Here is a 27,483-nt window from a genome sequence, read left to right on the forward strand (position 1 = left end):
CTGGAGTGCTCTGATAGCCGGGGGGCCCCTGTGGAAATCCAGGGCTACCGCCTACAGTTTGGCCTGAAGAATACCTCTTTAGACGCCACAGTGGATTTCACAAATCGTGAGAAAAACTTCACTGTCAGAAACCTCTCCCCAGGCTCCTCCTACGTCTTTGTCCTCTCTGCAAAGAGCCGAGCAGGCTACGGAGACGTAGTGCAGCAGGAAATAACAGTTCCCATGTTCCCACCTTTGGGATACCCAAAAATATCTGACTTTGTGAATGCCACTTGCTGCTCCCTTCAGCTCTCCTGGCTTCCCCCTGCACCTGAGGAGTGCAACGGTGTCATCACAGAGTACACCATAGCTTACAAAGAAGCTGCAGGCCCCAAACCCTCTGTTGACCCTGGCCCTTCGGCCTTACCAGCCCCCCCTGCTCCCCCATGGCTGATCACGCTGCCAGCAAGCGAGACCAGCTACACCATCCTGGGCCTCAATCACAGCACAGCCTACGAGGTGCAGCTCAGAGCCCACAACAAGGCCGGGCCAGGCACCTTCAGCCCACCTCTGGTGAGCCGAACCTTGGCCTTTGAAACAGGTAGGGCTGGCATCAGGCCTCGGGAAAACCCTTCACCTTCTAAGCACTGGTTCAGCTCCACCTCTCCGCTTCCCTTAATGTGGATTTCACTCCAAACACTAAACTAAATGAAGTCTGGGCCAGTTCTTGCAGGTCAGCCTTTCACCTATGCACCTCAGAGAGGCTGTGAAACTGCAAAGTCCAGGGGAGCACGACTACTCCCCCCAATCTCCTCCACTCACTCACTATTACCTTCATCACCTACCCTTCACCACCAGTGGAAGCAGGCTGAATGTTAATGGATGTTTGCTTCAAGAGCACTGCTTATCACAAACCCTCAGGTAAAAGTCAATACAGGGCTTGGATATACAGTATCTAATACAGAAGGTAAGTGTTGAGTCTGAATTCAAGTGAAACTGGCGTCCGCTGCTGTATCTGCAGGTAAGCTCTTTTTATCTGATAGACCTCCACTTCCACCTTTCCAAAGCCTTCGCTGACATGCTGAATTCTGAGTTTAACAAACACTACCTTACACTCTGAGAATGTGGCATGTCACATTCCTGCTGCCAGTCTGTCTGTTATTTGTACTTACTCTTGCCATCCACTCACCTCATCACCTGCCCATCCTCCTAACCATCATGTATTCTTCCCCGAATAACACATCCGTCTGACGTGTCTTCCATTTTTACAGGCTTTCAGCGGGAAAGGCAGAGCAGCTGCTTATTTGACTAAAATGCTTCATCATGACTGACTCTGTTTTTTTCTTTGTTTTCCTTCCCAGATGTGCCAAGGAATTTTTCAGTCAATCTGGCCACAAAGACCAGTGTTCTTCTGACCTGGGAGTTTCCAGAGAGCAGCAACCCTTATCGCTTTACTGTATGTCCGTTTTCTGGTGCATGTTACACATTTGGTGACATTATGCCTAGTCTGTCATTTCCTGAGATTATTTATAACATAATACAGCAATTATGGTGTAACATTTGCCTGGTGCTTTTCATTATAATATATCACATTCCGGGCATTGCAGTAAGCGTGAATTACACTCCAACTTGATGTTAACCATAGTTGGGAGTATAATTATCAACCTTTTAGCATCCACTGTACCACCTTTGGGATGGTGGCTTAATGTAGAATTTGTGCTTAATGTAATAGTACAAAAATGAGTTCTGTGAAAATTAACATTTACTATATATAGGAAAGTCTGCCAACCAGCACCTCTAAAGCTCACTAATTAACACGTTTGTTATCTCGTTTGTTCAATCCATCCAAAAAAAATGTGAAAACCAGACGATTTCTTGGCAGGGATCAATAACTTTCTGGTCTCTGCTGGAAATAGCCCGGTACTTAACACCCCATAAAACAATGAACACTTCATTTTTTAGTTAGATTAAACAAAAAACATATCATTTGTTAGTGAGTTTAAGTGTTGCTGCTATGAGGATTGTGTTCCCTTTGGATAAAGTGTACTTTTTTCTTTTAAAGTAAATTGGTCAGTTTAGTTGTCCAAAGCCTTGAAAACCTCATCTCCGAATTAATTTCCAGGATCTAATGATAAAGATATGTTAAAATGTTAAATTACAACAGGATGTCATCAGCATAGAGTATAAAAATAAGCTCTCTCCCACCTCTCCAGGTGGAGTATAACCGACAGAAGGTGGAGGTAGATGCTCGTCTGAGAAAGGCGGTCATCCCAAACCTTCAGCCTGACACCAGCTACGACTTTAAGATCACTGCCCCTGAGGGCAACATGGGAGGCCTCCGTCACCGCATCTCTGCCAAGACCTCCCCGCCAATCACCATCCGCCGCCCTGAGATTGACCACACCCGTGACACTGAGACCACCGTCACCATAATCCTGCCATCGCTGGAGACTCGCAGTCCTGTCAAGTAAGTTGAAAGATGGAGTTTTAGACATTGTTATGGTCTTTGAAATTGCCGCCATGGCTTTCATAGATAGTGAGACATGTACTCAGATCAGATGATTACACACTCTAAAGGTGTGGGGCATGAGGATAACACTACGTGACTGACAAGATGTTGAAAATGTGGTCTTGAGTGCAACATGTTGGCAAGGAAATGTGAAAATAGTTTGAGACATGTTTGCTATTGTATCAGTGCAACTGGTGTTATGTTGTTTGTCCTCTTGTTCTCCCACAGGAATGTTTATGTTGTTGTGGTTCCACTGAGGAGAGCCCGCGGCGTCATCAGACACCTCAAGAGCCCAGATGAAATGGACCTAGAGGAGGTGAGAATCACAACAATGACAACACACACAGATGTCTGTGCCTGGAAGGAGGAAAAGACCTATAAACACACACACACACACACACACACACACACACACAAACAATCCCATTGCTAAAAACTCCTGGCAACACTTACCCTTTACAATTCAATATCAGTGTTTAAACATTAGTCATAGATACTGGAACGTTTAATTTTTCTTGTTTGTGTCTTCCCTCTCTGGTTTTCTCTGTGTTTCTGCTCCTTCTGCCTCTCAGCTGTTAAAAGACATCAGTCAAAGGCAGAGGGATTCTCGGCAGCAGAAGCAGGTGGACTTGCGCCGGGCTTACATCACAGCCCGTTTCACACCTGCCACCCTACCGGCCTTCTTCACCCTGGGGGACCAGCTGGACTACGGAGGCTTTGAGAACCGAGCTCTAGACCCAGGGCAGGAGTATGTCTTCTTCATCCTGGCTGAGCTCAACTCCACAACCGGGGTACTAAAGCCACCATGTCACATCTCTTCTCTTTCCGTGTTTGTAACCACTCCCTCAGTCCCGGCTGCCTGTGTTTGTCTCCTGCAGGCTGTCACTATACATTGCAATCAATATGGCCTTGCTGCTAAAACAATAAAATGTACGTCAGTCAAAAAAAAAGGCAATAACCTTCACGTACTTCCATCACGACTGCTAATAAAGAGTGAGTGTACCTACTGTGGCAGAAGGAGAGATATTGCCTTGTGCGCTGCTCATGTTTCTCTGCATTTGAACTGGAATAGACGTACATATACAACTTGAATTAGGATAGATTTTATTTTTTTATTATTAGATATTTTTTATTAGGAAAAGTTTTAGCCCAAGGGATGAAGTCCTTCAGAACTAATCAAAAGGCACTTTATTCAGCTTATTGTAATTATAAAAACACATACACTTAGGTACGTTCTTTATATGTGGTCTAAAAGACTGATGAAATGTAACACATGTACATGTAAAACCAGTCACGTGTTACAGGAATGCCATTTCAGTCTACTTAAGGGTGAAAGAGCTGTGGATTTGACTTTAAGGGTTATTTTCAGCTACCACACTATGTAATTAATTGGTTTTTAGTGTCATGTGCTCCATTGAGATAAAACACATTTTCTCTCTGATAAAGAAAGTCAAGTGATTTATAAATGCTCCCAGTGTGTCCCACAGTTTTCCTGACCGTGTGCCTGTATGTTTGTTTACAGAAAATGTATGTGGCCAGCCCCTACACAGACCCTGTGATTGCTCCAGATTCAGACCCCCAGCCCCTCGACGCCGGTGATGGTTTAATCTGGGTGGTTGGACCCGTCCTAGCTGTGGTCTTCATCATCTGCATCGTCATCGCTATCCTCCTTTACAAAAAGTGAGTGGGACAGATAAACACTATATTCTAACACAAAATGTGCAAAACCATAACTGTGACACAAAAGTTGTCGTCATCTTTGATTTTGACTCCTAAAAAATGTCTTCTATATTCTCCTTGATGTTAATAAATCCCAGCAGTGTGAATTGATGCATTTTTAATAGCTTTTGGATAACAATTGAACTCTAGGGACAGAAGAATGAGCTATCTCAGGCTTTTGCTGCACTGACAATACTTGTTAGTGCTCTAGGATCAATTAATTGTTAGTTTTGCTCTTCTGGGCATTAGAAAATTAAGACAATTATTGAATATGCCCAGCCTTATTCTTTAAGGATACATGATGTTTCTGTCTATTGTGCTGTGGGCTTACACTCTGCCAGCAGCTCCTTGATCTTTATTGTATGTGGATTATTTTAATGTTCGGCTAACCTCCACAAATGCTCAACTTTCATTCTGATATTCATCAAATTTGGTACAATTTAGAAGTCTGTTCTCCCGTCAGACAGCTATGAAAAAGTCTGACCCTGCTGTAAGCCCGTGATATCTGCTGCAAGCCATCAAGCATTTGAATACTAATGCAAAATATTGATTTTCCTCTCTAACAGTCTGTCTGTTTCCTTCCTTTTCTTCCTCTAATTATTCCTTCCCTGCTCTTGTTTCACTGGAAGCAGCAAACCTGACAGGTAAGATTAAACCAATGTCAAGCACTTTGGTCGTTTTAACCCACAGCAATTACATGATACCAGATTCTGTGCAGGGAAGTCGTACAAAGCCATAAAACACCATATCTATTAACACACTATTTACTGGAATCAAGCAGTCATGCTAATGATGTGTCAAAACTTAGATTTTCTCTCTGTGGTTTTTTGCAAGCGCTAATTGCTCTTTTGACTTACTGGTGTTTGAGCAGCAAACGCAAGGACTCTGAACCCGGCACCAAGAGCCTTTTGAGCAATGCAGAGATGATGGCCCATCACCCAACAGACCCTGTGGAGATGAGACGCATCAACTTCCAGACTCCCGGTATGAAGCATGTACCCACACAGGCACCCAAACACGCTTTGTATTTGCATAATAAAGTATACTTCAGATTGCTCATCGTTTGATAATGAAAAATTCATGCGACTAATTTTAACTTCGGTGAGATTATGCAGACAAGATTGTGATAGCACTCCCACGCATCACAACCAACATGTACCTGACAGCCTCCAGTCGTTTCTGAGATCAAGATGGCCGCTGCCCAGGTAGTACAGTCAGTGCTTAGTCATTGCTGAGTCACAACGGTGTGACAAAATCTGATCATCTCCGCTCGCCCACATTCCACATGCCAGGCTGCAGATAGCACATCAGAACAGACACAAATGACAGAAGTCTGTCTTATAACAAATGGTGGGTTTAACAGTGGCTATATCAAAAGGTGAGCTGCAGGTTAACTGCGATCATTTGTAAAGAAAGTGATCGTGTCCTCACCAGCATAACCAAGTAAAACCCCACTGTGAAGTAACTACATGGATTTTGCCGCTCCCCACCCCCCTGCTGGGTGAGATCTAACAACACAGCTGCTCTGGCCGTGGCACCAGGCCCACGATGCTTGGCTTTTACTTCTTTCATTAAATTAACAACATCCAAAAAACGCACGGCCTGGAGCAATTTAATCACTGTTATCGCTGTATTTTCATGGTTGCATTTTGTAGAAGCCTCGCAGGGTTCTTGTGCAAAAATGTGACAAGATGTGTCACCAAGGAGAAAGGCGAGGATGTATAAAGTCAAATGATACCGTATTTATTTAAATCAATAGATGAAGGACTGAAGTCTTTTTTTTTTACTTGTTCCTGGGAGGTAAAATAAAACCCACAGAATAAAGCACCTCATCTTCAGCTCTTCTATCATAAGCATTTTTTTTCACTCTCATGTGGCTGCAACCTTGAAGCTCCCACCTCACCCACTTCTCCTCCCCTGAGATTTGTGCTTTTGAGATGCTCGGCAAAGATGAAAATTTGTTTCCAACAAAACCGGCTGATGCTATCTGAGGTCGTTTTGGTCGTGACAGGAGCGTTTCGTCGTGATTACCTGTGGGCGCTGCAGTGGCAGGCTGGAGCAAAAAATAACCGTAGATATGAGCCTCATTTAGATGCCCTCCATAGTGCATCGATATGCTGTTCAATTCAACAAACGCTGACAATGCATTGTTGCTTTGTTGTTTATTTCGTATGTATTGGTGTTATTTTGATTGATTGTTGAAGCTATTTGCCTTTTGAATGGACAGTAGATCGCTTTGGCTTCTCCAGCTGTGAAAAGAAGTGACTGTGAGGAATAGGTTGCTTCCTGTGTGTGTGTGTGTGTGTGTGTGTGTGTGTGTGTGCGTGCAACTCTCCTAATTAGTGTTCTGTCTGTGTTTGTTTTCTCTGAGTCGTTGCTCCTCTGATCACAGTGAAAGCAATTTATCAAAGAAAAACAATTTACAAACAAACAAGACTCGCCTCACATTGTCCTCACACATGGATCAAAATTGATTTTCTGCCTCAGTGTGTTCCTTAATGATATGTGATGTTTTCTGATTGTATAATTATCTCCACATCTTTGCATATGAGTGATGTTGCCATGCAGTAATTTAGGTTATTCAGCTGAAGTCTGCCTCACCTCTGACCCTCCTGCTACTCTCTGACCCTTGTTATCGCGCAGGAATGATGAGCCATCCTCCCATTCCCATCAGTGAGCTGGCCGAGCACATAGAGCTGCTGAAAGCCAACGACAACCTGAGACTCTCCCAGGAGTACGAGGTGAGAAATCCATTATTATTCAATTTGAAAAAATAGATGACACCCTCATTGTTTAGAGATGTTAAGCTCGTTAATCCTTCGCTTCATAAAGCAAATCTTATTTAACATAACTAGATGTTCATGTTTTATTCAGCACTGCAATTTATTGCTGTAACTTGTCTATATTATAGAGCACTCTCTTTCCATTATCTTCAAATGCACTACTAAATATGCCATCACACACTGATAATGTGTGTGTGTGTGTGTTTGCTGCTTCTTCCCAGTCCATCGACCCCAGTCAGCAGTTCACGTGGGAGCATTCGAACCTGGAGGTCAACAAGCCCAAAAACCGCTACGCTAACGTCATAGCATATGACCACACCAGAGTCATCCTGGCTCCAATAGAAGGTGGGGATTGGCTGGAAAAGAAGATGTTTAGAGATCCTAATGGGGGTGTATTTGTGTTCAGGGTGGGAGAGCGCAAGGAGAGGGGAGAGGGAGTGCTGCATGATGGATGAAATCTGAAATTGCAAACAGTGCTCAAGACTGGCTGTGTGCAGTGGCACGAGACTGACAAACAGCGCGGGTGCATTCAAGTGCAGCCAGCACTCCTCCAGAACAAGAAGGGGGTTGAATGGATTTGATCTGGAGCTCATGAATTTACACCGACAGAGTCTTGTTTGTTTGTTGTCGTCCGCTAGTCATCCAGCGGCCGTCTGTTGGAAGCCGCGGCTGCCAGAAACAAGCAGTTCATTAGACTGTTTGATGTCATACATGAAGGTTAATTTATTATGTCGCTTATGCAGATTGCAGTTTAGTAAAAGCCTCACAAGTGTCTCATTTGCAGGTATCCAGGGGAGCGACTACATCAACGCCAACTACATTGATGGCTACAGGAAGCAGAATGCCTACATCGCTACCCAGGGACCACTGGCGGAGACGTTCGGGGACTTCTGGAGGATGGTGTGGGAGCAGCGGGCTGCCTCTGTCGTCATGATGACACGCCTGGAGGAGAAGTCCCGGGTAGGAAGCTCTCCCCTCACCCGCTGACACACACAATCTTTTTTAGAGTACCCTTACATAATATTATGTCTGGGTTTGCCTTCAATGTAAAGTTCTAGAGGCTGCTTGGTTAACAGATTTGATGAAACTGAAGAGTAATGCTGCTTTTCCTCTGTCCGTGTAGATAAAGTGTGACCAGTATTGGCCAAGTCGCGGCACAGAGACGTACGGGATGATCCAGGTCACCCTGCTGGACACAATGGAGTTGGCCACCTTCTGTGTTCGCACTCTTTCCCTGCATAAGGTAAATGATTTCACTCTTCTTTTTTTTTTTTCTCTCTCTCTCGTCAAGCCTCCCTCTCCTTTTGTATCCACCCCTTTACTCCCCACTCTGCCCTCACCTCTATTAATTCCTGTCACATCTGCTGAAAACTGCTTTGATTTCTCAAGTTTCCAGGTAGGAACCAGGAGCAAGCGGAGTAATCACGCATTCCATGAACTGTCACTGAATGAGTAGTGCATGTGGATGCGCGGAGAGGAGAATAGATTAGTCTGGGCTTCATGTAGTGTTCAAACCAGGCCAGCCTCCCTGTGTCAGGCACTGAGATTTGATCACTGTTGGAAGCAGAGCACTTTCTTGTAGCACAGGGCTAATCTAGGGCCGTCAGACTAGCGTATCCCTGTGGCCTACTTACAAACACAGAAACTAGGGCAACTGTAGCTTTCAAGTGTAGCACCATGTCTCTAAAATTTTGTTGATGTGTTGCGAAACATCAAGTTAGGAGATATGTCATACAGTAGACAATAATGCACATGAAATATTCAGCAATGCTTGTATTGTCTTTTGTGTACAGTGTAGGAATGTTTGGGGTGTTTGCTTTTGGTGTATAATCTAAAATTATTCCTTTTATGTATACATTATGTATTGGATTTTTTTTTGCGTGAGTCACTTTAAAATCTGTATGAAGAAAGTTATTCTAGTGGCTTGTATAACTGGTGGTAATAAGGATGGAGTCATGATTAATGGATCATCTAAGAAAACTGCACTAAAAAGAATGTGTCACTTCCCTTTAACTATTCAAAACCCTTATGTTAAAACATTCAATTACTCAAAAGGGATAAAGGTTACACGTGTACATGTACAAACAAGTATCTTTTGTCTCGTAATATCAGAGTGGCAGCAGCGAACGGAGAGAAGTGCGTCAGTTCCAGTTTACAGCCTGGCCAGATCACGGTGTGCCAGAGTATCCCACCCCCTTCCTCAACTTCCTCCGCAGGGTCAAAGCCTGCAACCCCCCTGATGCCGGACCTATCATCGCTCACTGCAGGTACAGCAAACGCACACAGCTGTATCTTAAAGGGATAGTTTGACAATATCAGTATCAGTGACAGGATCGGCCTTCTCATCAAACTCTGGGAAACAAACTAAAAAAGCCCATAATGTTGTACTGCTCCTTTAAATGAAATGCCAAACTTTAAAATCCTTCCTATGATACCTCTCCCTCTATTAGTGCTGGTGTTGGACGTACCGGCTGCTTCATCGTCATCGACGCCATGCTGGAGCGCATTCGTCATGAACGCACTGTGGACATCTACGGTCACGTGACCCTGATGCGCTCACAGAGGAACTACATGGTGCAGACAGAGGATCAATACAGCTTCATCCACGAGGCCCTGCTGGAGGCCGTGGCCTGCGGGAACACCGAGGTGGCCGCCAGGAGTTTGTACTCTTACATGCAGAAGCTGTCCAAGGTGGAGAGTGGGGAGCACGTCACCGGCATGGAGCTGGAGTTCAAGGTGAGCGAGCGTTTAAAGTAAACAGCTGGAAAATATCCTGCCTGGTGAACAAAATCACATTCAGTGATTGGAAAAGAGGCATAGAAATGTGTCTATTTGTGGTTTGTGAGATTGATTTTCTAAAGTTATTTCACCTGAACAATATCTAATATTTATGACAAGAAAATACTAAAATTGAAGAAAAGTCTAAAACATGTGTAATATTTTCCTGTCATCTCACAACCCCTCAGTACAGAATACAGTAGCCTTGTTCATTAGCTAACCTGGCTTTTAATCCTGAATAATCCTGCACTTATGCGTGCAAAATCAGCTTTGGTTTACTAGACGTCATTATCACACATTCACATTCTCTCTCTGCATCCAGCGGCTGGCTAATACCAAAGCCCACACGTCCCGGTTCGTCACAGCCAACCTGCCTTGCAACAAATTCAAGAACCGACTGGTCAACATCATGCCCTACGAAACCACCCGTGTCTGCCTGCAGCCAATCAGAGGCCTGGAGGGTTCAGACTACATCAATGCCAGTTACATCGATGGATACCGGTATGTTTTCATCTTGGGAACACTAATATGACCTGAGCCCCTCGTCCTCTTATGATGGCCTGATGAGTGAATGGATTGGATAGGTTTTCACCACTGTGCTCTCACCTGTCACGTCCTGTCAGATCTGTTGTTACTGTATGTATGTTCCCACTGTTTGTCACTTCTGATGATTCAGGCATTCAGAGTGGTCGTACACACGTGTTTTGACTGTTCCACTTCTTGCCTGAAGCCTGACCCCCTTTTTTAGTCTGATGCTTGACAGAGGAAGAAACAGGAAGAATGAAGGGACGTGGTGGCCTCATAATGTGTGTGTGTGTGTTTGTGTGTGTGTGTAGGCAGCAGAGAGGCTACATTGCCACCCAGGGTCCACTGGCTGAGACTACGGAGGATTTCTGGAGGATGCTGTGGGAACACAACTCCACTATTGTTGTCATGCTCACTAAACTGAGAGAAATGGGACGGGTAGGGACAAATTAAGTGTACATGTGCACACAAAGTGCAACAAATAACAGCAAATTTCAGCCTTGTACAAAGTCATCAATACTTTCATTCTGTTCTGCTCTCCCAGGAGAAGTGTCACCAGTACTGGCCCGCTGAGCGCTCAGCCAGGTACCAGTACTTCGTGGTGGACCCCATGGCTGAGTACAACATGCCTCAGTACATCCTCCGGGAGTTCAAGGTTACGGATGCCAGGGTGCGTACGTGGTGGCTGCGTGTTGCTCTCGTGTTGTATGTTGTATTGAAACAACAATGTAATATCACACTTCTTTACTTTTCTGCTCTATTCCTAATCCATCAATGCTGTTAGTAGGCAGCGGTGCAAAGCATGTCCTATCGACCTGTAGTGTGTGTTGGTTAGTGTGTGTTTAGTGTGTGTTTAGTATGTGAATGTCTGTAAGTCAACACGTTAGCATTATCGACAAGCAGCCCTGAATTACTCTTTCAACTATGCTGGTTCAAGATTGCCTTGACAGCACGTGTGTGTGTGTGTGTGTGAGAGATTGTGTGTCCCCTCATGCACATATGTGCCAGTTATAGGTAACTCCAGCTAAGCTTGTCCTGCGCTGACGCCACATTGACAGATGCTCTATTGATCTCCATTAAAGGGGAGTCGGAGAGGCTGAGCAGAAGAGAAAAGATGTAATTGCGTACTGAGTGTCTGACAACAGCAGACATACTGACGTTACAGCTTGAAGTTAACCACAGCCACTGATCCAGGGTCAGATAACAGTAATCATTAGAGGGAAAGAAGGATTCTGCCAGACAGAGTCTCACTGCACAGTCAATACAGCAAGAAAAAGCTCTTTACATTGTTTTTTAAAGAGAGTTTTTTAAACTAATCACCTCACATAAACAACAACTACACTTTTCAAGGATGAACATCTCATGACACTGTTGTTTACATTTCCTCACTCCCTCAGGATGGCCAGTCACGGACAGTGCGTCAGTTCCAGTTCACTGATTGGCCGGAGCAAGGCGTGCCCAAATCTGGGGAGGGCTTCATTGATTTCATTGGCCAAGTGCACAAAACCAAGGAGCAGTTTGGCCAGGATGGACCAATCAGCGTTCACTGCAGGTAAACAGGGGGGAACGTCTTAGCAGCTCATGGTAAAGTTATTCACCGTTAACTAAAAGTACTTTTTAATCGCATTATTACAGCAGTACATTGGTCAGGATGTAGCACGTCGAGCTCTGGCACATTATCTGTAACATGTTTTCCTCTATGATCGTAGTGCTGGCGTGGGGCGGACAGGTGTCTTCATCACTCTGAGTATTGTCCTGGAGAGGATGCGTTACGAAGGGGCGGTGGACATCTTCCAGACTGTCAAAATGCTGCGCACACAGAGACCAGCCATGGTGCAGACTGAGGTGAACACTGAACAGCATGTGGGACTCACTGATTCATTAATCAGGGCAGAGACACGAGCGGGGAAAGCACTGATACAGCACACTAGTGGCACTGCTTTAAGCAATGTATAACGCAGGGCTGCCTACGCTGTGTGTCTACTACACGAGGCAGGCAGACGGGGGGGAGAGGAAACCATTCAACTTTTCTTTTACTTACCGATTTGGTATTCACTCTCCCAAATCATCCAGCCATGTAACCATCCATTCATGACATGATATTACACACAATGGTTTATAAGAGTGGCGGCCAATTAATCAGCTATCAGCTCTTTCCCGCTCCAAGCTGTCGTTGTTATATCGGCCATAAAAATCCTCCAGCATCATTATATTTGGCTGATTATGAACTATTTGATTTCCTTAAAGAAGGCATGTGTATAACCTCAATATGTTTTATAGTCTGTTGACTTTTTTAGATATAAAATATCTGCACCTACTGGCTTCAATAAACTACATTATCCCTGACATACACTAAGAGACAAAAAACAGGCACTGTTATCCCCTATCAAACCAAAACATGTAGCTTTAACTGAAGCAGTAGACTGCTATGACTCTTTGTCATACTTTTATAAATTTGTATCTGTATCATCTCTATCAGGCATTTCTTTTTCCTACTGCGTGAATTTATATTTCAAGATACTATATGTGCTCATTTAATCTTCCCACATTTTCACAAGTGTTGATTTTTAATCAGTGAATAGGACATTTTTGTAAGTGTGATTTTTCCCTTTCGTCGCTGTCCTGTGAAGACTGTGTAGCTTTTAATGAGTTAATAACAACAGGTCTGTTTTCAGCTAACTCGCTGACAAGCTAGAGAAAATGTTTACCCCATAAAGGAACATTTAATCCTCAAGTTTACCTGAAAAGAAATCACCAAACTGAGAGATGAGGATAGACGTGACATGCAGCATTCCCATCGTATAGTGAAGTCAGGATTTTAGTAAAGTCTCTGTTGAAATATTAATGCAATGATTGTAGTTAAAACCAGACTGGACCCATGAGTCCATGCCTTTTTATAACAATGATATTTTTCTCACCCTGTCTGTATCCTCTGTTCTCACCCAGGATGAGTACCAGTTCTGCTACCAGGCTGCTCTCGAGTATTTGGGTAGCTTTGACCACTATGCAACGTAAGTGAAGAGACAAACCATCCATCCATCTCTCTGCTTCGAGGTTTACAAACAAACCAACAAGTGAAACAAAGAGAAAGACGGCCTGAAATAACGTGAACATCGATCCTTTTTCCGGGAGTAAGACTCAAAGATGAATTCCACACCAACAAGGACAAAAAGTGACAACAAAAACAGCAACAATAAATCTGTGTCTAACAGCAGCCACACTCATCAGGGGGAGCTGGTGGGTGTGGAGACTGTCCATGTGTAATCCATATACTTACCTCAGTGTTCCAGTGTGAAGGACGTATAATACATGTGTGTTGTGGTCAGCTATCTCCAATATGAACCAGTGAAATACAAACGGCTTCTGAACAGGAATTATGATACTATATGTGTATAAAAAAAAAAACAAAAAGAAAAAAAAAACAAAAACACAAAGAGCCTGGATATTTGCTGCACCCTAAATGGGCTTTTTATCCTCAACTTTGTATCTATTGGTTTGGTGTACTAAGGGGTTACAAAGTGCAAAGGTGAACATTTCTATGTGTCCGTGAGTCTATTTCAAAGGTGTCTACTGCTGCCACAGGTAGTTCTGGTTATAGTTTAAAGCAGGTGACTAGGTCATGCCTCAGCAGAAGCTTACAGTGCGGACTCACCACCCTGAGGACTGTTGGAGAAGCATGTGGATGCTTGTTTACCTGACGCACAGTGCCAAGAGAAACCACGCAGCGTGAACGTGAACTGTGGCCTACATGGAGAGATGGCTCCCTCTTTTATCTGTCCAGCGTAACATAAAGTCAGACTAGAGACCGCTCTACACACGCTGGCCAAGGATCAGTTCACGCTCCCAAGTCATGTCCTCGCCGAGTAACAGCTGGTCTCAGAACAGTGATTAGAGCCCCATCAGATCCTCAACTGGGCTGAGATTTGTAGTCCAGTGCATTCTTCATTCAACAAAGCTTGCTTGCTATTTGCTGTAGTCCTTGTTCATCCTCTAGCTCAGCTCCTCTTGATGTCAGCCCCATTGTGTCAGCTCAGCAGTGGCTTATTGAAAGAGATGCTAATGAAAGAATTGAGCTTCGATGCCTTTCTTTCTTGAATTTAAAACAGTTCTCAGCCCATGTCTGCAGACATGATTTTAGTGCGTTTTTACTGTATGTCTTTGCCTTATGCTGACATATTTCTTGTGTTTCAACATGCTGCTTAATGTTCATGAATTGTGTGCTTAACTTTTATTGTCATACAGTATCTTAAACTGAGGATGAAAGTTGTCTCCTAACCATCTTCCTCCTCTGAAGCTTACCTACTTGAATTGCACCACTTTGCAGTTAAATCACTCCGATATTTTACTATTTAAGGCTACTGGAAATGAAAGATAATGAGAGAAATCCCCCCCCAAAAAAAACATTCAGCACAAGTGGTGAATCGCTCACTTTCAACAGTCCCCCCCCACCCAACTGTCCCACCTCCATATAAACTCCATTAAAATTCCCCCTGTTCCTGAATCACACTGTACAGAACATCCAAACTTAACCAAATGATGTTTTCCCACCTCTGTCCTCTCCAGTACAACTGCACAAGTCCTTGATATCGATATATATCCTTTCTTGATTTGACGTATAATCATAATTGGTCCCACGTGGTGATTGAAGAGCACAGCGATGTTCCAGTGTATCAGACATCTCGGCCGATTTTACAGATTTTGTACATACAGTCTATCATTGGAGTCCTATACAGTACAGTTACATACGTCTGAGCACAAGATATAACGTGGGATTGGATGTGATGTAGTTCTAATTGTTGCAAAAAAAGCCTTATTGTTATTGCTCACTTTGTCATATTTATTTCATATGATTTTTTAAGATATTTATTATTCTATTTTGTTACTTTTTAAGTATGTTTTTGATTTATTTATTTGGGATATCTAGCAACTATAATCAACAAGATGTTGTTTACTTGTTTCTTTGGCGAGCCAATGTTAAAGTATGATATTGTCATTGTTTGTTTTTTTATTTTTAATGGTCAGTTTTGGTGCTTTTTTATTTGCTTTATTATTATGAAGTATGCCCTCTGTGTAGGGTGCTATTTGATACTGATTACTGATGTCCGACTAGTTAGCTAGAGATGTACATTAGAGGCAGACCTAGTTTAAGTTTACAGTGATGCCCTTTTGATGCCGTCCCCCACTCGACCTCCATAGCAACAGCAGCGGTGAGATCATAGCAACGCAGGTATGATCCACCCCTCAGTGATAGGTTTAAGGGCATCGGAGAAATTAGAGATATAGAGCAGACTTGTTGCTGGTGAAAACCTCAGACAAGCTGTTGGTATTTAGTTTGCTGGAAAGCACATAGTAGCAAGTGTATTTTTGACAGAGAACGGGTGAAAGAATCGCCCAGTTACACACACAAACACACACACACACTTAAAAGTTATTGTTTAAATCTGAAATTATTCTGATATGAAATGTATGTGTGGTCCAGAAGTCTTGACAGTGTGTGACATATATGAAATATGTTATTCCTTCGATTTCTAATGATTATCGTGTCAAGAGAAATATAAAAGGCACACACATGAAACATATTATGAAATGTGTTGAGGGCCAGCTCTGATGACGCCATCCCCCTCACTTATGTACCTGTTCTTTCCTTTCAAACCATGGATGTAGATATTGTATCTCGACTTTGTATTAAAAGCAGGATGATTGGATATACAGCACAATGAGCTGCATGATTCCAGTGGGGTTTTTTTTGCCTTTTCTTCTTTTTTTGTCATTCACTCCTCGTCCACTAGATGGTACCAAACTCTAAACCGAGACACTCTCCTGCCAATACACACAAAACCGAGTCCAAACAATATTTGGAAATTTGGTCCAATGCACAAAGAATCCTCAGATTTTCAGATGGTTTTCGGCCTCAAGATTAATTTGCATTCAGTTCTGCAGGATTACACCCTGTCCGTGTCATTATGGGAGGGATAATGGAGTTGGAAAAGATCCCCATATCCCATACTGCTGGTTGTGTGAGGATTAAAACTCAATCAACACAATATAGCACCATATGTATCAAATTTGGGTTTAATTACATTGAGCAAGAGCATTTGGCTAATGTCAGGCAAACACATTTGGTTTGCTTTCAGCTACCTCTGTATTATTAAGTGTAGAGTTGGATATATTAGACTTCCCGGTAATGACGACTTGGATGTTAACATGAACATTATTCACAAGTTGGACAACTGTGATGTGACATGAACACACCATTAAAACACTGTTTGCAACTAACTGTGCAAACAGGAAACATCTAAGAGACTAAAGAACGCTTTGTGATCTTGAACATGGAAAATCTGTGAGGAAGGCATTTAGCTTAGCTTAGCTTAGCTTAGCTTAGCTTAGCTTAGCAGGAGGAGGAAAAAGCTAGCTTGGCTTGTCCCCCCGTAAAACCACAACTTGTCTTTTTGACAAGTTATAAAGTGTTGATTAGAGAGTTTTAGTTTGTAGGCAGGTTCTGTTAGTTGTGAACAGAGCTAGACTAGCAGACCCCCCCCCCCCAAGATCACTCATTAGTTTTGTGTTTCAGTTGTAAGAGTGTTTGAATACTCTGTCTGCACACAAACAGTACAGGAACACGGAAAGGACGGGCTATACATGATGAAAGATGTTTCCAAACATCTTTTATTTTCCATTTCTCAGCCGTTTCCATGAATCAGCAACATTCTTTAAGAGAACTAACGTTATGCTTATGACTGGGAGATGAAGAGGAATGTTCTCTTTGCATCTTTGATAGTGTGTGTTTTCAGCACAGCGGGGCACACACCCATTCATGAGGAGATGTAATCAGCTGTTATTCATTAATAATGAAACTTAACACTGGATGCATCTGATCTCAGCACAGCTCTGCACGTGTTTGAGTCTTTAAGATACAGACGAGCCCTCTGCCAGTGTTAAGTTCACATACGGCGACATTGTCGTCATAGCTTTTGGCTATGATCTGTCAGCTGATAAGAAGAGTAGCCTGCCATGTGTTCCTTATCGCTGATGGGAATGGGATTGGTTATTCTTTTAACCTACAACTTCCTCAAAATCTCGTAATAAACGGAGGGAAAAAGAAAAGGAAGAAACATAGTGAGATCTGCAGTGTTTCCTTCTAGAGATGTGTTTGAACAGGCCTGGTGACTTTATCCCTTCAGCTGCACTTAGGTGACTATTCATTATGTGTAGTCAATCTCACTGATCTGTATGAGGAAGCCATTTAATGCAGGTAGCTGGTTTGTTTTCCCTCAGCGTCACATGGTGAGGATTCATACCACACACAGAGACAGAGTCACACAGGTTAATGCTGTACTGCTATTCCTCCAAACAAACGCCTACTGAGTGGCGTGCACAGGAGTGAGTGCACAGTATGTGCAATATGTGAACTTGAGTTCATCCAAACACTTCAATACAAACAAAAACACTGAAGAACTCACTGTAGCTCTGCACGGCTTTTTAATTATTTTATCTGCTGCTGCATGGTTTCACATTATTACATATTTGCACATAACCAGTAGAATCTGAAGAGACACATTTCTGTAGCAAACGTAAATCATACTTGTGATAACAACATAGACTTTGGATAACACATAGCATTTACTGTTGTTACATCTACACACTATTAAAATCAGAACTATTATTGTTGTGGAACATTCAAAATGCTAAACTAATTACCAGTTGGCAGCTCTGACTAGTCAGTGGTTACTAAATACTTCATTTCAAATCAGAACACACAGACAAAGGTTGGCACAGCACTCTGAGCCGCACACAGAGGCAGAGATGAGGAGGGAGAGTGAAGAGAGCCAACATCGGGAATGACAGCATGCAATCATATGATCACCTGTGGTTTTGGTGGCGTGGGCAGCTGAACAAAGAAAACCTGAGTAGCCCAACCTGAGTAGCTCGAAATGAAAATAACCTCTTTCTGTGTAACCTCCGACTTGATGGTACTTTCGTACTGTACAGCATAGTAATACAAAACATAAACATTCAGTGATTGCACACGGCCAGTGAATCATAGGTTGTAACATAAGGTGTTCCCGTAACTGATCTAGAATGAAAGTTCTACCCTTTTGAGTTTTATTTATTATTTAATATAATGATAAATGAAGACATATACGCCTCTTTTGACAGAAAACATTTTGACTTGTCCCTCTAGGAAAAGCACAGGTGTTACTAATAACATTAAGGATGTCTTCAAAAGTCCTCAAGTAATATGTGCAGGGAAATGTGGGGTGATATACTGATGAGGCTGTGCCAAGAGACAAGTGTGATATAAACAATAATAATTAAAATAATAGTAAAACTATGAATTATGAATGAAATCAAATACTGAATAAATAGTCCATATTGCCTTCTTTTTCATGCTTTGGGGACAAAGTTGTTGAGCTTAAAAACAAAATGTATCAGAGTCTTGTTGAATCATTTCATGGAAAATGCTTTTATAAAGCATCGTATTCTGACACTCCTAAAGAAGATGAGACTCGCTTTCCTCTTCACACAGCTCACAGTGAGTTTTCCTCCTCCTCAGGCCTGTGAGATGTCAGGGTGAAGGTGGCTGATCCTACAGCCAAACCCAACTGTAGTCGCTGAAAAATGAAACAGCTGCATTTCGGATGCTGTTTCTCTGTTTGGCACGCAGCATGATGGTCATGTGATATGACACCTCTGTGCATGTAAACCAGCCACAGGTGTACAGATAACGAAGGCCAGCTGATCAGCAAAGCTGTAGGTAGCACTGTTTTCACTGAGCACATCAGGGTACCATAGGCCATAGGCTCAAGTGACAGTATGCACAAAAACATGGTTATCTTTTTTATATATTCTTATGTACTGTCTTTAAGAAATGGAAATACTTTTTTTTAAAGCCGTCTCGTGTCCCTGTCGTGTTCCTGCACTGTAGGCCATCAGTCATTTTCTGATGTGTATCAGTGCAGGCTGAGCAGGTTGCACGGCAGACATAGTGTGTCATTTCTTAAACACATGACAGCCGAATTTGCATACCTGCCATGCCATGTCTCGCCGTGCGTATATGAGCGAAGGTGCCTGTGTGTCAAAAGGTCAGGGCACCATAGCAACCGTTGCCACGAGGAGCAGAAGCTGTGCAGAGCGTGTGGCCTGTCAACCTGGCTTCACTGATTGGTTTAGTTAAGAGTGAAGGTTCCTTCCTCTCACAGCCCATTGGTTGAACTCACAATAAGAAGCCAACCCTTAAAGTAGGCTGCCGTAGCCTTTGTTTCTCACCTGCCTCTCGCTCCTTCAGAGTCACAGCCAGGAAAGGAAGCCAAAGAATCACACCCCGGGTGTTTCAATGTGTCTGTAAACTTGAGCTCACACTGCATGTATTAAAGTGTGTGCATGTGTATGAGTTGGAAGTGTTTGTTTTCCATTATGAGTCTGAAAAACAGGAGATTCTCACTGGACAGCTCTGTGTGAGTATAAATATTTTACTTTCACATCTGTCATAATGTTTTGTTGAAATTAGACAGCAATATTTGTTTTTTACAGCTGTTCAACAGTGTAAATTAGAAACTCTAATCATCGGGTGTACACAATATTGCCATTGTTTGTCACTGATGGTTTACTATAATGAAAGGATTCTCCAGAGGTCCCTGCTGTTGCCCAGAGACTGCAGACTAACCACAGGTCTAATAGGCTGACAGTTAGCCAAAGCAGAGGGAGAGAGTCAGTGCAACAGGTAGTCACCGACTTTGGAGGTAGATTACCTTTCGCATAAAGGAGTTATTCATACTGTCGGAGATTTTAAATTAGATTCACAAACGAACGGGAAAAGTATAATCACATGGTCAACATGAAAAGATCTTTTTGTTGAGGCTCATGTAAAATATTCTTTGTGTCTGTTTATAATCTACATTAATCTCTGTGGAAAATCAGACTTCACCTGAAAACAATGAAGGTGAATATAATGAAATCTTTACCGCTGGCAGCAGGAGTTGTTTTCATCCACAATCTGACACACTTGTTTATGTTCACATTGGGTAGAAAGCTGTTTATCTTATTTGTGTGATGGCTTTGCTTTATGTGGTCCCATATCTGTCCCTCCTGTTGTGTTAAATAAAAGCTGGATCATCAGTCTGACATTTAATTCCTGCTCTCCTGCTCCTGGGACAGCTGTCTGGACGGAGGTGGACACCTTGGCCTAAGAAGAGGCAGCAGCAAACGTTGCAGTAAGAAATTCAGGCAAAGTCTGGACGAAGCCCGGCTGGAGATCCAGGAGCTAAAAAACAGCCTCAACCCCGACGGGTCCCTCAGGTAAACTCAGCAGGTGATTTGAGGGGGGATGAGGTGGGATGCCATCCTCCTTGTTAGCAAAAAGACCAAAATGCATCCCCCTTTTTAGAGGCCATTCACATACAACTCTTGTTTTCCTACTCAGAAAAGACTGAGTAGGAATTTTAAACTTGTACCCAAACAAATACCTGAGGCATCCTTATATAATTTGAGTTAGTGAGGTGCATTTGTCCTGTGTGTGTCCTCAGGGTGCAGCCCATAGCAGAGGAGAACCTTGAGCAATCAGTTGACCTCATCAGCAATACTGTGAGTCTGCCTCACACACTCCTGCTCCTTCCTGTTCCCTCCAGTGCACATATTTTATCACATTTTCTTTTGCATCAAAGGCAGAACTAAAGGTAGGGTATGCAGTTTAATTTAAAAAATATATATATTTGGCAAATTTGTTGAAATTCTTATAATAACCTGACAGCTATCAATAAATCAAACAGTCAAACACACACACAAAAAAAGAAATTAAAAATTCCACTGTGGGGTTTGGACCCGATTTGGACCGAATGAAATGATCAGACAACCGACCTGCCTGTCCCACCTACCGTATCAGTGGAGCTAACCTGCTAGCACAAAGCACAGCCTCCGACCCAAGTGAGCAATAAATAAGAGCTAAAAGTAATGTTATATTTGTGACAGTTATTTAGCAGGTGGCTGTTTTAGTGATAAAGCTCTAAAAACTCACTGTACACGACCTGCTCAGCAACAGCAACACAAGCTAGCAGCTAGCTGGTAAACATAGCAGAGCATTTAGCCACTACAGAGCCAGATATGTCCCTCAAGAGTTGGTGGATACGACAGACAAAACTAAAAGACACTGAATATTGGACTTAAATTCACCAGGAGACCAGAAATTCAACTCTGCATTAATGATAATGTTGCTCTGTAACTGCTCTGTGTGTAAATGTGCAACTGTCTGACAACAACTTAGTGATAGTAACATCAAAGGTGATGATATGTCAGTGCTGTGTTCAAACTTGTCTCTGAGCAAAACAAAAAGAGTCAGATTTTGTAGATTTAAAGTAAGTTATTTCAGAAAACAAACGACAAACCTTCTTTCTTGTAGCAACTTAAATAAAAACAGCCAGTGGAGTATTTTTTAATACTTTCTATTATTTTTTAGTCCCTACAGAGTTCCCAGAAACACAATAAAACCTTCCACAAACTTTTCCAAGACATTTCTGAGGGGGAGAACCTGATGCAGGGTAAGATGAGCTTCCTATTTGTTGATCAGGAGAATTATGTCTGAATGTGACCTTTTATTCACTTCGAGGTGAATCACCTGAAACACTTTAGTAAGTGATTCAGCAGGCACGTGTCTATTCTCTTGCTAAACACCTTCCTCACAGCTTCAGATGTTGCGTACATGTCTGTGTGTCTCTGTTGTAGCATTCACCTGTGCCTTGCAGAAGGAGCTCATCTATCATGGAAAACTCTTTGTTTCTGTGAACCATGTGTGTTTCCACTCATCCTTGCTGCTCAAGGACACCAAGGTAACACGATCAGACACACTGAGGTGTGTTCACGCTGGTGAAATGATTTTACACACACAACTTGGGTTTTGTTATTGTCAAAATTACATGAATATGTTTTGTTAACATAAATGTAGGTGATGATTCCTACATCCAACGTCAGGGAGGTGAAGAAACATAACTCTGCTTTATCCATGTTGTCCATTCAAACCGCCGATGGAGAGAAGGTCAGACACTTTAAAATCTATTTTGTTATTTCAAGGTTCATAATTTCTGTTTTGCTCTTTATTTCCTTTGTTCGATTACTTTGAGTCACCTTTTGTGACGAGTGCTTTTGGGTTGTATGTTGTACAGATTCTAAAGTATGTAAACATAGACATTGACTTTACTGCATTAATGATTAGCAGTGTAGTTGCACACTGGAAATTTGGGACAGGAAGCCAGTATAAAATTGAATTTTCCTGAATTATGATTAATGATCAAGTGCTTTTCATTTATACTGTGTATATTTATTTCTAAGTTGCTTTGTATGTGTTTTGCTTTCAGATTTATTTTGTGTATTTGTACAATGGCTCATTTAGGGACATGCTTGCTAAGCCTGTAAATGTTTTGGTATTTTTTACTCGTGTTTGTTGGTTTGTACTACCAAACAATACAAGGAAAAATGTAGGCTGAGTGAAAAGGAAGGAAGATTGTGATTAAAATTCCTGCAGTGTAACTGGAAACTTCCCAAGGCAAAAAATTAACTTCCCTGATACTGAATGCACACGTTTTTCATGTCTACTGATTTGCATGTGTGAGTATGTTTCCATCATGCTTGTTGTGTTCTGGAGGTTAACCCTTTCTGCTGCCTCTTTGTTCCCCTTTAGTACTCATTTGTGTCTTTGAGGAACCGTGAGATGTGTTATAAACTCCTCCAGATTGTCTGCTCACATTCACAGGTGGGCGCCCCACTAATCTGCATGCACATAAAGGCAGCATTTCTCATACAAAGGCTTCAGTTTGAACTCGTGTTTCTCTGTTTGTCTGAAACAGGGGGAAAGTGTCAACAGCAGCCCTCGTCTCTCCTTTGCAGAAAACGAAGCTGATCACGACATGGTGTGTTGGCTGCTCATCTGAGTCAGACAGGCCAGGTGTCTCACAGTTAATAATGATGTAAACACGACACGATGACAAAGACTTGTCCTTCTCTACAGCCCTCCAGTTATTCCAGTTTGGAGGACAGCATAGATCATGACCTGAGTAGAGAGGGCAGCATTCATCTTGAGAACAGCTTCTCTCAGATATCCAGTGAAGGTGAGACAGGATGAGAAGTGTGTTCTCAAGAGTGATCATCACTAATTAATAATGTGCAAGCAGAATAATATTTCTCTTTTTTCAATAATGACTTCTAGTTTTTAAATTAACTTTTCTATTTTAGAATATAGTCTTGGACATTTTTACTGCTAGACTGAAATATCTAAACACCACTGACTGCAGCAATGTGCATTTGTCCCTTTCCAGATCCTTTAAGATGCAGCTCCACTCGTCAAAGCAGCTTAACAGATGAAGACGACAGAGGTAAGAGACACACAAATAGACGTACATACTGTAATATCCACTCAAACTGGCCATACGGTGTATGAGAAAGTGTTATTATAGAATAACAAAGTGCTTTTTTTCTCAACCAGGTGTACGATGGATTAGGAGGATCCTTGAGATGGTCACTACGTTCTTCTTCCGGAGAGAAATCAGGAATTTCAGCTTACTCTTCTACATCTACATCATGCTGTGTGTATTATTATTCCAAGCCACAGCCATGGCTCTATCTCCAGCGCTTTAAGTACATTTACTCAAGTACAATTTTGGGACCATTTTAATACTTCACTACAGTTCAGAGGGAAAACAGTATTTTACTCCACTATAGTAATTACTTGATTGACTACTGATTAAGACTAAACATACAAAAGTAATGCTCGTCGAAAAATTCTCCTTATGCTTTAATGCATCAATAATAATAATGCAGTATGTCTCTGCTGTTGGTGCACAGGTGTACATTTGACCAATGGTACTTTGTGAAACCTGTAAATGGAAGTAAAAGGTGACCTCCAAAGAAGAGTAGACACAGATGTTGAAACAAGCATAAGGGACTTGCATAGTTTGTGTCAGTTTGATAGAGTACCTAAAGGCACTAAAGAAAAGTCTTTTTGCTTTGTTTTAAAATTCTTCAATGAATCATAGACCTTGAGGCACATTTTGTGGTATGTTGAATTTCTGGGTTGGGAGACAGCTCTGAAAGAAAGAAAATGATGTTCTACTCGAGATGTGGTTGTTGAAATGTCATCAAAGCCTCCACACAGATACATTTTACTGATATGTCATTGTTAGGACTGTACAGTATGTACCCATCTAAGACCGTGTGTTCTTCTACTTTCACTTTGTAAATGGAAGTGCATTGTAGTGGAAATCCAAGGCGTTCGGGCCATGATTGTGTGTCTGTGTTTGTAGGATGGTGCTGCTCCTGTTGGCATCTGGGTACATCGGGCTGAGGATCATAGCACTGGAGGAGCAGCTGAACTCTTTGGGAGCCCTGACAGAGCTGTCTCTACACCACGGAGAGTGAGTAGGCGCGCAAACACGAAGAAAAAGGGAGCGTGTCGAGAGAGAGAGAGGCGCAGGAGGAAGTCTGCTGGGGGCTCAAACAAGTGAAATGGCTCAAACCAGTTCTGGCAACTTTTAAAACGGTTACTTGCAGATCAGATTAGGTATCAGACACAGAGTGGTTCTACTGGTTCATGACAGCAATGCAGACGAAAGAGAAATGATTACAATCCACCAGAGTCACACCCATGTGTTTAAAATTCTGCTTCCATATCAACACATATATAATAAGAGCCATTCTGCCTAATGTGTACATTTGTCCTTAATGCTTTAAGAATATTGTGCTGAGAATACTTTTGTACTTTCACTTACTAGTAAAATTTGATGACAGGACTTGTATTTTTGCATTATGGTGCTACTTTTACTTAATTAAAGGATTAGTAGTTTGTCGGCCTCCGCCCTCTTCCTCTTCCTTGGCAGGTAACGTAACCACTGGCAGGAGACTATGACAAACTAATCCTTCTAGGAGCCCTGAAGAAGAACTGTCTGTTTGCACAATTAAAGGCCACAAATCAATCAGTGTGCTCCAGTCCCCCGTTTTTTCCCTTGGAAATAGTACCAGGAGCTCATGTAATGCACCACTCTATTACGATCCTGCAGCACATTGATCCCTGTCTAGACAGGCTCCCAGAAGCATCTTAGCAGTAAGACTTGACCCATTTGACACTCACAGCATCTCTCAGTGAAAAGTTTTGTCCAAAGAAATTTACAATATTCAGCACAAACAAGTTCGCTCACAGCAGAAATTAAACTCCTGCGTTGGAGGAGATGTCTGCAGAGGATGCAGGTCAGCAGTAAGATGCTTTTGGGAGGTCTGAACCAGGCCACACGTGGTGAACTACATGGATGACTGACTGTGTTGGCAGAGAAGCACCAGGACAATATTTCTGTGAGGAGCGCTCTCATTTTCTGCTGACTGATCAAAAAATTGAAGTGAGGATCTCCTGCGCTGAGCCATATGGAGGCAGCCTTGCTGAAGCCATGTTTATTTCCTGGCCTGTGGACAGCTGAGCTCAGCTAGCAGAATTTGTTGGAATCTTGGCCGTCTTTGAACGACAAAACAGTGAATTAATTTCAATAAATAACCTGCAACAGTCTGAGTCAATCTTAACATGAAGGTGGAAGAAAGTTGTTAAATTGTAGCTTAATCTGAAATCACTTGTTTTAAAATGAGAGTTCATATTGTGTAAGTTAACTGCAGGAACATAATGATGTGATGTGAAGACTGTTGATGACAGTAATCAGCCAGCAGAGGGCAGTCACGCCCATTAAACTGCTAACATGAGGCACCAAAGCACAGTTTCACTTGCACTTCTCAGGCACTGACATTTCTTCAGAACACAAAAGTTATAAAGAGCTTGCTGTTGCCGTTTGGTCAAATCAGTCCTGTTGATACATTTTCATTGAATTCATGACGTGCATTTTTCAGATTTCCATGACTTTACACCAATTTCTGTGAGACCATCTGTGAATTGTGTATTAATATGTGGTGCAGATTATTTATCCAAGATTTTTATGCCTGATTGAGCACTGAACATTATCTGCATACATTCAACATGTTTTGTTGATTTTATACATTATTACATCACTGATGCATCACTGATGTATCGAGTCATGTCATCCAAATAGTGAATCTTTGTGTGCATGGAAATCATTTTTTACATACCGACTACCAGATCTTGTACCCATTCTCAATAACTTGTATAAAATTGCAATGATTGCTTTAAATACAATGTGGTCAGTTTCATATTTTTGTACATAAGTGATCTTTTTTATTATTTTGTTGTCCATAAAAAGGTCAAGATTCAGTCCCATGAATTAATTTCATTACATCATATTCTCAGTTCAAAAAAGCAACATAAAATTACAAATCATAATACAAAGAATAGAATAGGTAAGTACAGTAACAATATAAACAGCCCACTAATATTGTCTAGCCCCCCCGTCCCCCTCCCACCACTGCCCCGCTCAAACTCTAGCACAAAACTCATAACAGTACATCAGTTAGTATCAGCGATTAAAAAAATTCAAATAAACGTCCCGTTTTTTGTTTTTTTTTTTTAAAGCGCTTCAATGTTCCAATGCCATGAATTCAGCTTTACCCTCACATAGAATACATGATAGAGATAACGTCCCGCCCGTCACTTGCTCTGCAAAACACAATAGACATGCATACAGTTTTCACTGTTCAATCCCCCCCTTCCCCTCCCACCCCCTTCAATAAACATTCAGGGCCAAAGGATACAATATACATCAACCATAGTGGTGCATTAATAAAACGGCAATTAGTTTCCACCCCGTTTCTTGAACCCCATGAATGATAGGTGGATCCAGTGGTTTCCCTGATAACAAGACCTGCCCAGGAGAAACTGAGGCCTACTTCTACTTTCAGAGCGAGGCGATAGCTCTCTCCGATTCTTCTGGCAGCTCAGATCCCTGGTTCAAGATGGTAACAGATTTCCATTATTTAAATATCAGAGACACAAAGCACAGGATGAAATTGGAGAGATTCCCTGTTCGAAAAAGGTGACAGAGAACGAGTGGTGTTCAGTCACTATTCCACTGCTTCCTAAGACCCACTTGTACTCCCAAAATGGAGTAATCAGATCAGTGCTAGTTCAGTACATGTTCCCTTAGAAAAAAGAAAAAAAACACAGCTACTATCACCGAAACTGATGGGTCTCCTAAGCAGCAGACACCTTGTGTAGATCTGAAGTGTGGCGCTAGCCTGCGGCCATAAAACCATTTCATA

The 27,483-nt window shown here is 42.2% G+C and overlaps 2 protein-coding genes across 3 annotated transcripts in view; both read left to right on the forward strand.

Annotated features, from left to right (window-relative positions):
- Positions 1 to 13,917, forward strand: part of LOC139213776 (receptor-type tyrosine-protein phosphatase S-like) — a 46,848-nt gene extending 32,931 nt beyond the window's left edge. The window contains exons 12-30 of the mRNA XM_070844409.1: positions 1,341 to 1,435; positions 2,193 to 2,446; positions 2,717 to 2,804; positions 3,061 to 3,279; positions 4,011 to 4,168; positions 4,837 to 4,851; positions 5,079 to 5,191; positions 6,851 to 6,948; positions 7,212 to 7,335; positions 7,775 to 7,950; positions 8,114 to 8,233; positions 9,103 to 9,257; positions 9,441 to 9,726; positions 10,091 to 10,269; positions 10,605 to 10,731; positions 10,838 to 10,963; positions 11,691 to 11,845; positions 12,003 to 12,138; positions 13,240 to 13,917. Of these exons, the coding sequence (XP_070700510.1) occupies positions 1,341 to 1,435; positions 2,193 to 2,446; positions 2,717 to 2,804; positions 3,061 to 3,279; positions 4,011 to 4,168; positions 4,837 to 4,851; positions 5,079 to 5,191; positions 6,851 to 6,948; positions 7,212 to 7,335; positions 7,775 to 7,950; positions 8,114 to 8,233; positions 9,103 to 9,257; positions 9,441 to 9,726; positions 10,091 to 10,269; positions 10,605 to 10,731; positions 10,838 to 10,963; positions 11,691 to 11,845; positions 12,003 to 12,138; positions 13,240 to 13,308 (2,693 nt within the window). The 3' untranslated portion in view covers positions 13,309 to 13,917. The remainder of the gene's footprint in view (positions 1 to 1,340; positions 1,436 to 2,192; positions 2,447 to 2,716; positions 2,805 to 3,060; positions 3,280 to 4,010; positions 4,169 to 4,836; positions 4,852 to 5,078; positions 5,192 to 6,850; positions 6,949 to 7,211; positions 7,336 to 7,774; positions 7,951 to 8,113; positions 8,234 to 9,102; positions 9,258 to 9,440; positions 9,727 to 10,090; positions 10,270 to 10,604; positions 10,732 to 10,837; positions 10,964 to 11,690; positions 11,846 to 12,002; positions 12,139 to 13,239) is intronic.
- A 5,690-nt stretch (positions 13,918 to 19,607) lies between these two features.
- On the forward strand, positions 19,608 to 26,402 carry LOC139214632 (GRAM domain-containing protein 2B-like). Of its 2 annotated transcripts, XM_070845532.1 has the most exons (13): positions 19,608 to 19,748; positions 20,449 to 20,589; positions 20,817 to 20,874; positions 21,743 to 21,824; positions 22,009 to 22,112; positions 22,229 to 22,318; positions 22,961 to 23,032; positions 23,127 to 23,189; positions 23,288 to 23,387; positions 23,595 to 23,651; positions 23,762 to 23,861; positions 24,579 to 24,689; positions 25,152 to 26,402. In XM_070845532.1, exons 1-13 carry the CDS (start codon positions 19,675 to 19,677, stop codon positions 25,153 to 25,155), a joined length of 1,056 nt encoding a protein of 351 aa, XP_070701633.1. In that variant the 5' UTR covers positions 19,608 to 19,674; the 3' UTR covers positions 25,156 to 26,402. The 2 variants fall into 2 exon arrangements, with proteins under 2 accessions (XP_070701633.1, XP_070701634.1); XM_070845533.1 differs by having other exon boundaries at positions 21,752 to 21,824; positions 24,579 to 26,402.
- The last annotated feature ends 1,081 nt before the right edge of the window (positions 26,403 to 27,483 follow it).

This window comes from Pempheris klunzingeri, chromosome 15 (genome assembly GCF_042242105.1).
Source record: "Pempheris klunzingeri isolate RE-2024b chromosome 15, fPemKlu1.hap1, whole genome shotgun sequence".
NCBI classification, from domain to species: domain Eukaryota; kingdom Metazoa; phylum Chordata; class Actinopteri; order Acropomatiformes; family Pempheridae; genus Pempheris; species Pempheris klunzingeri.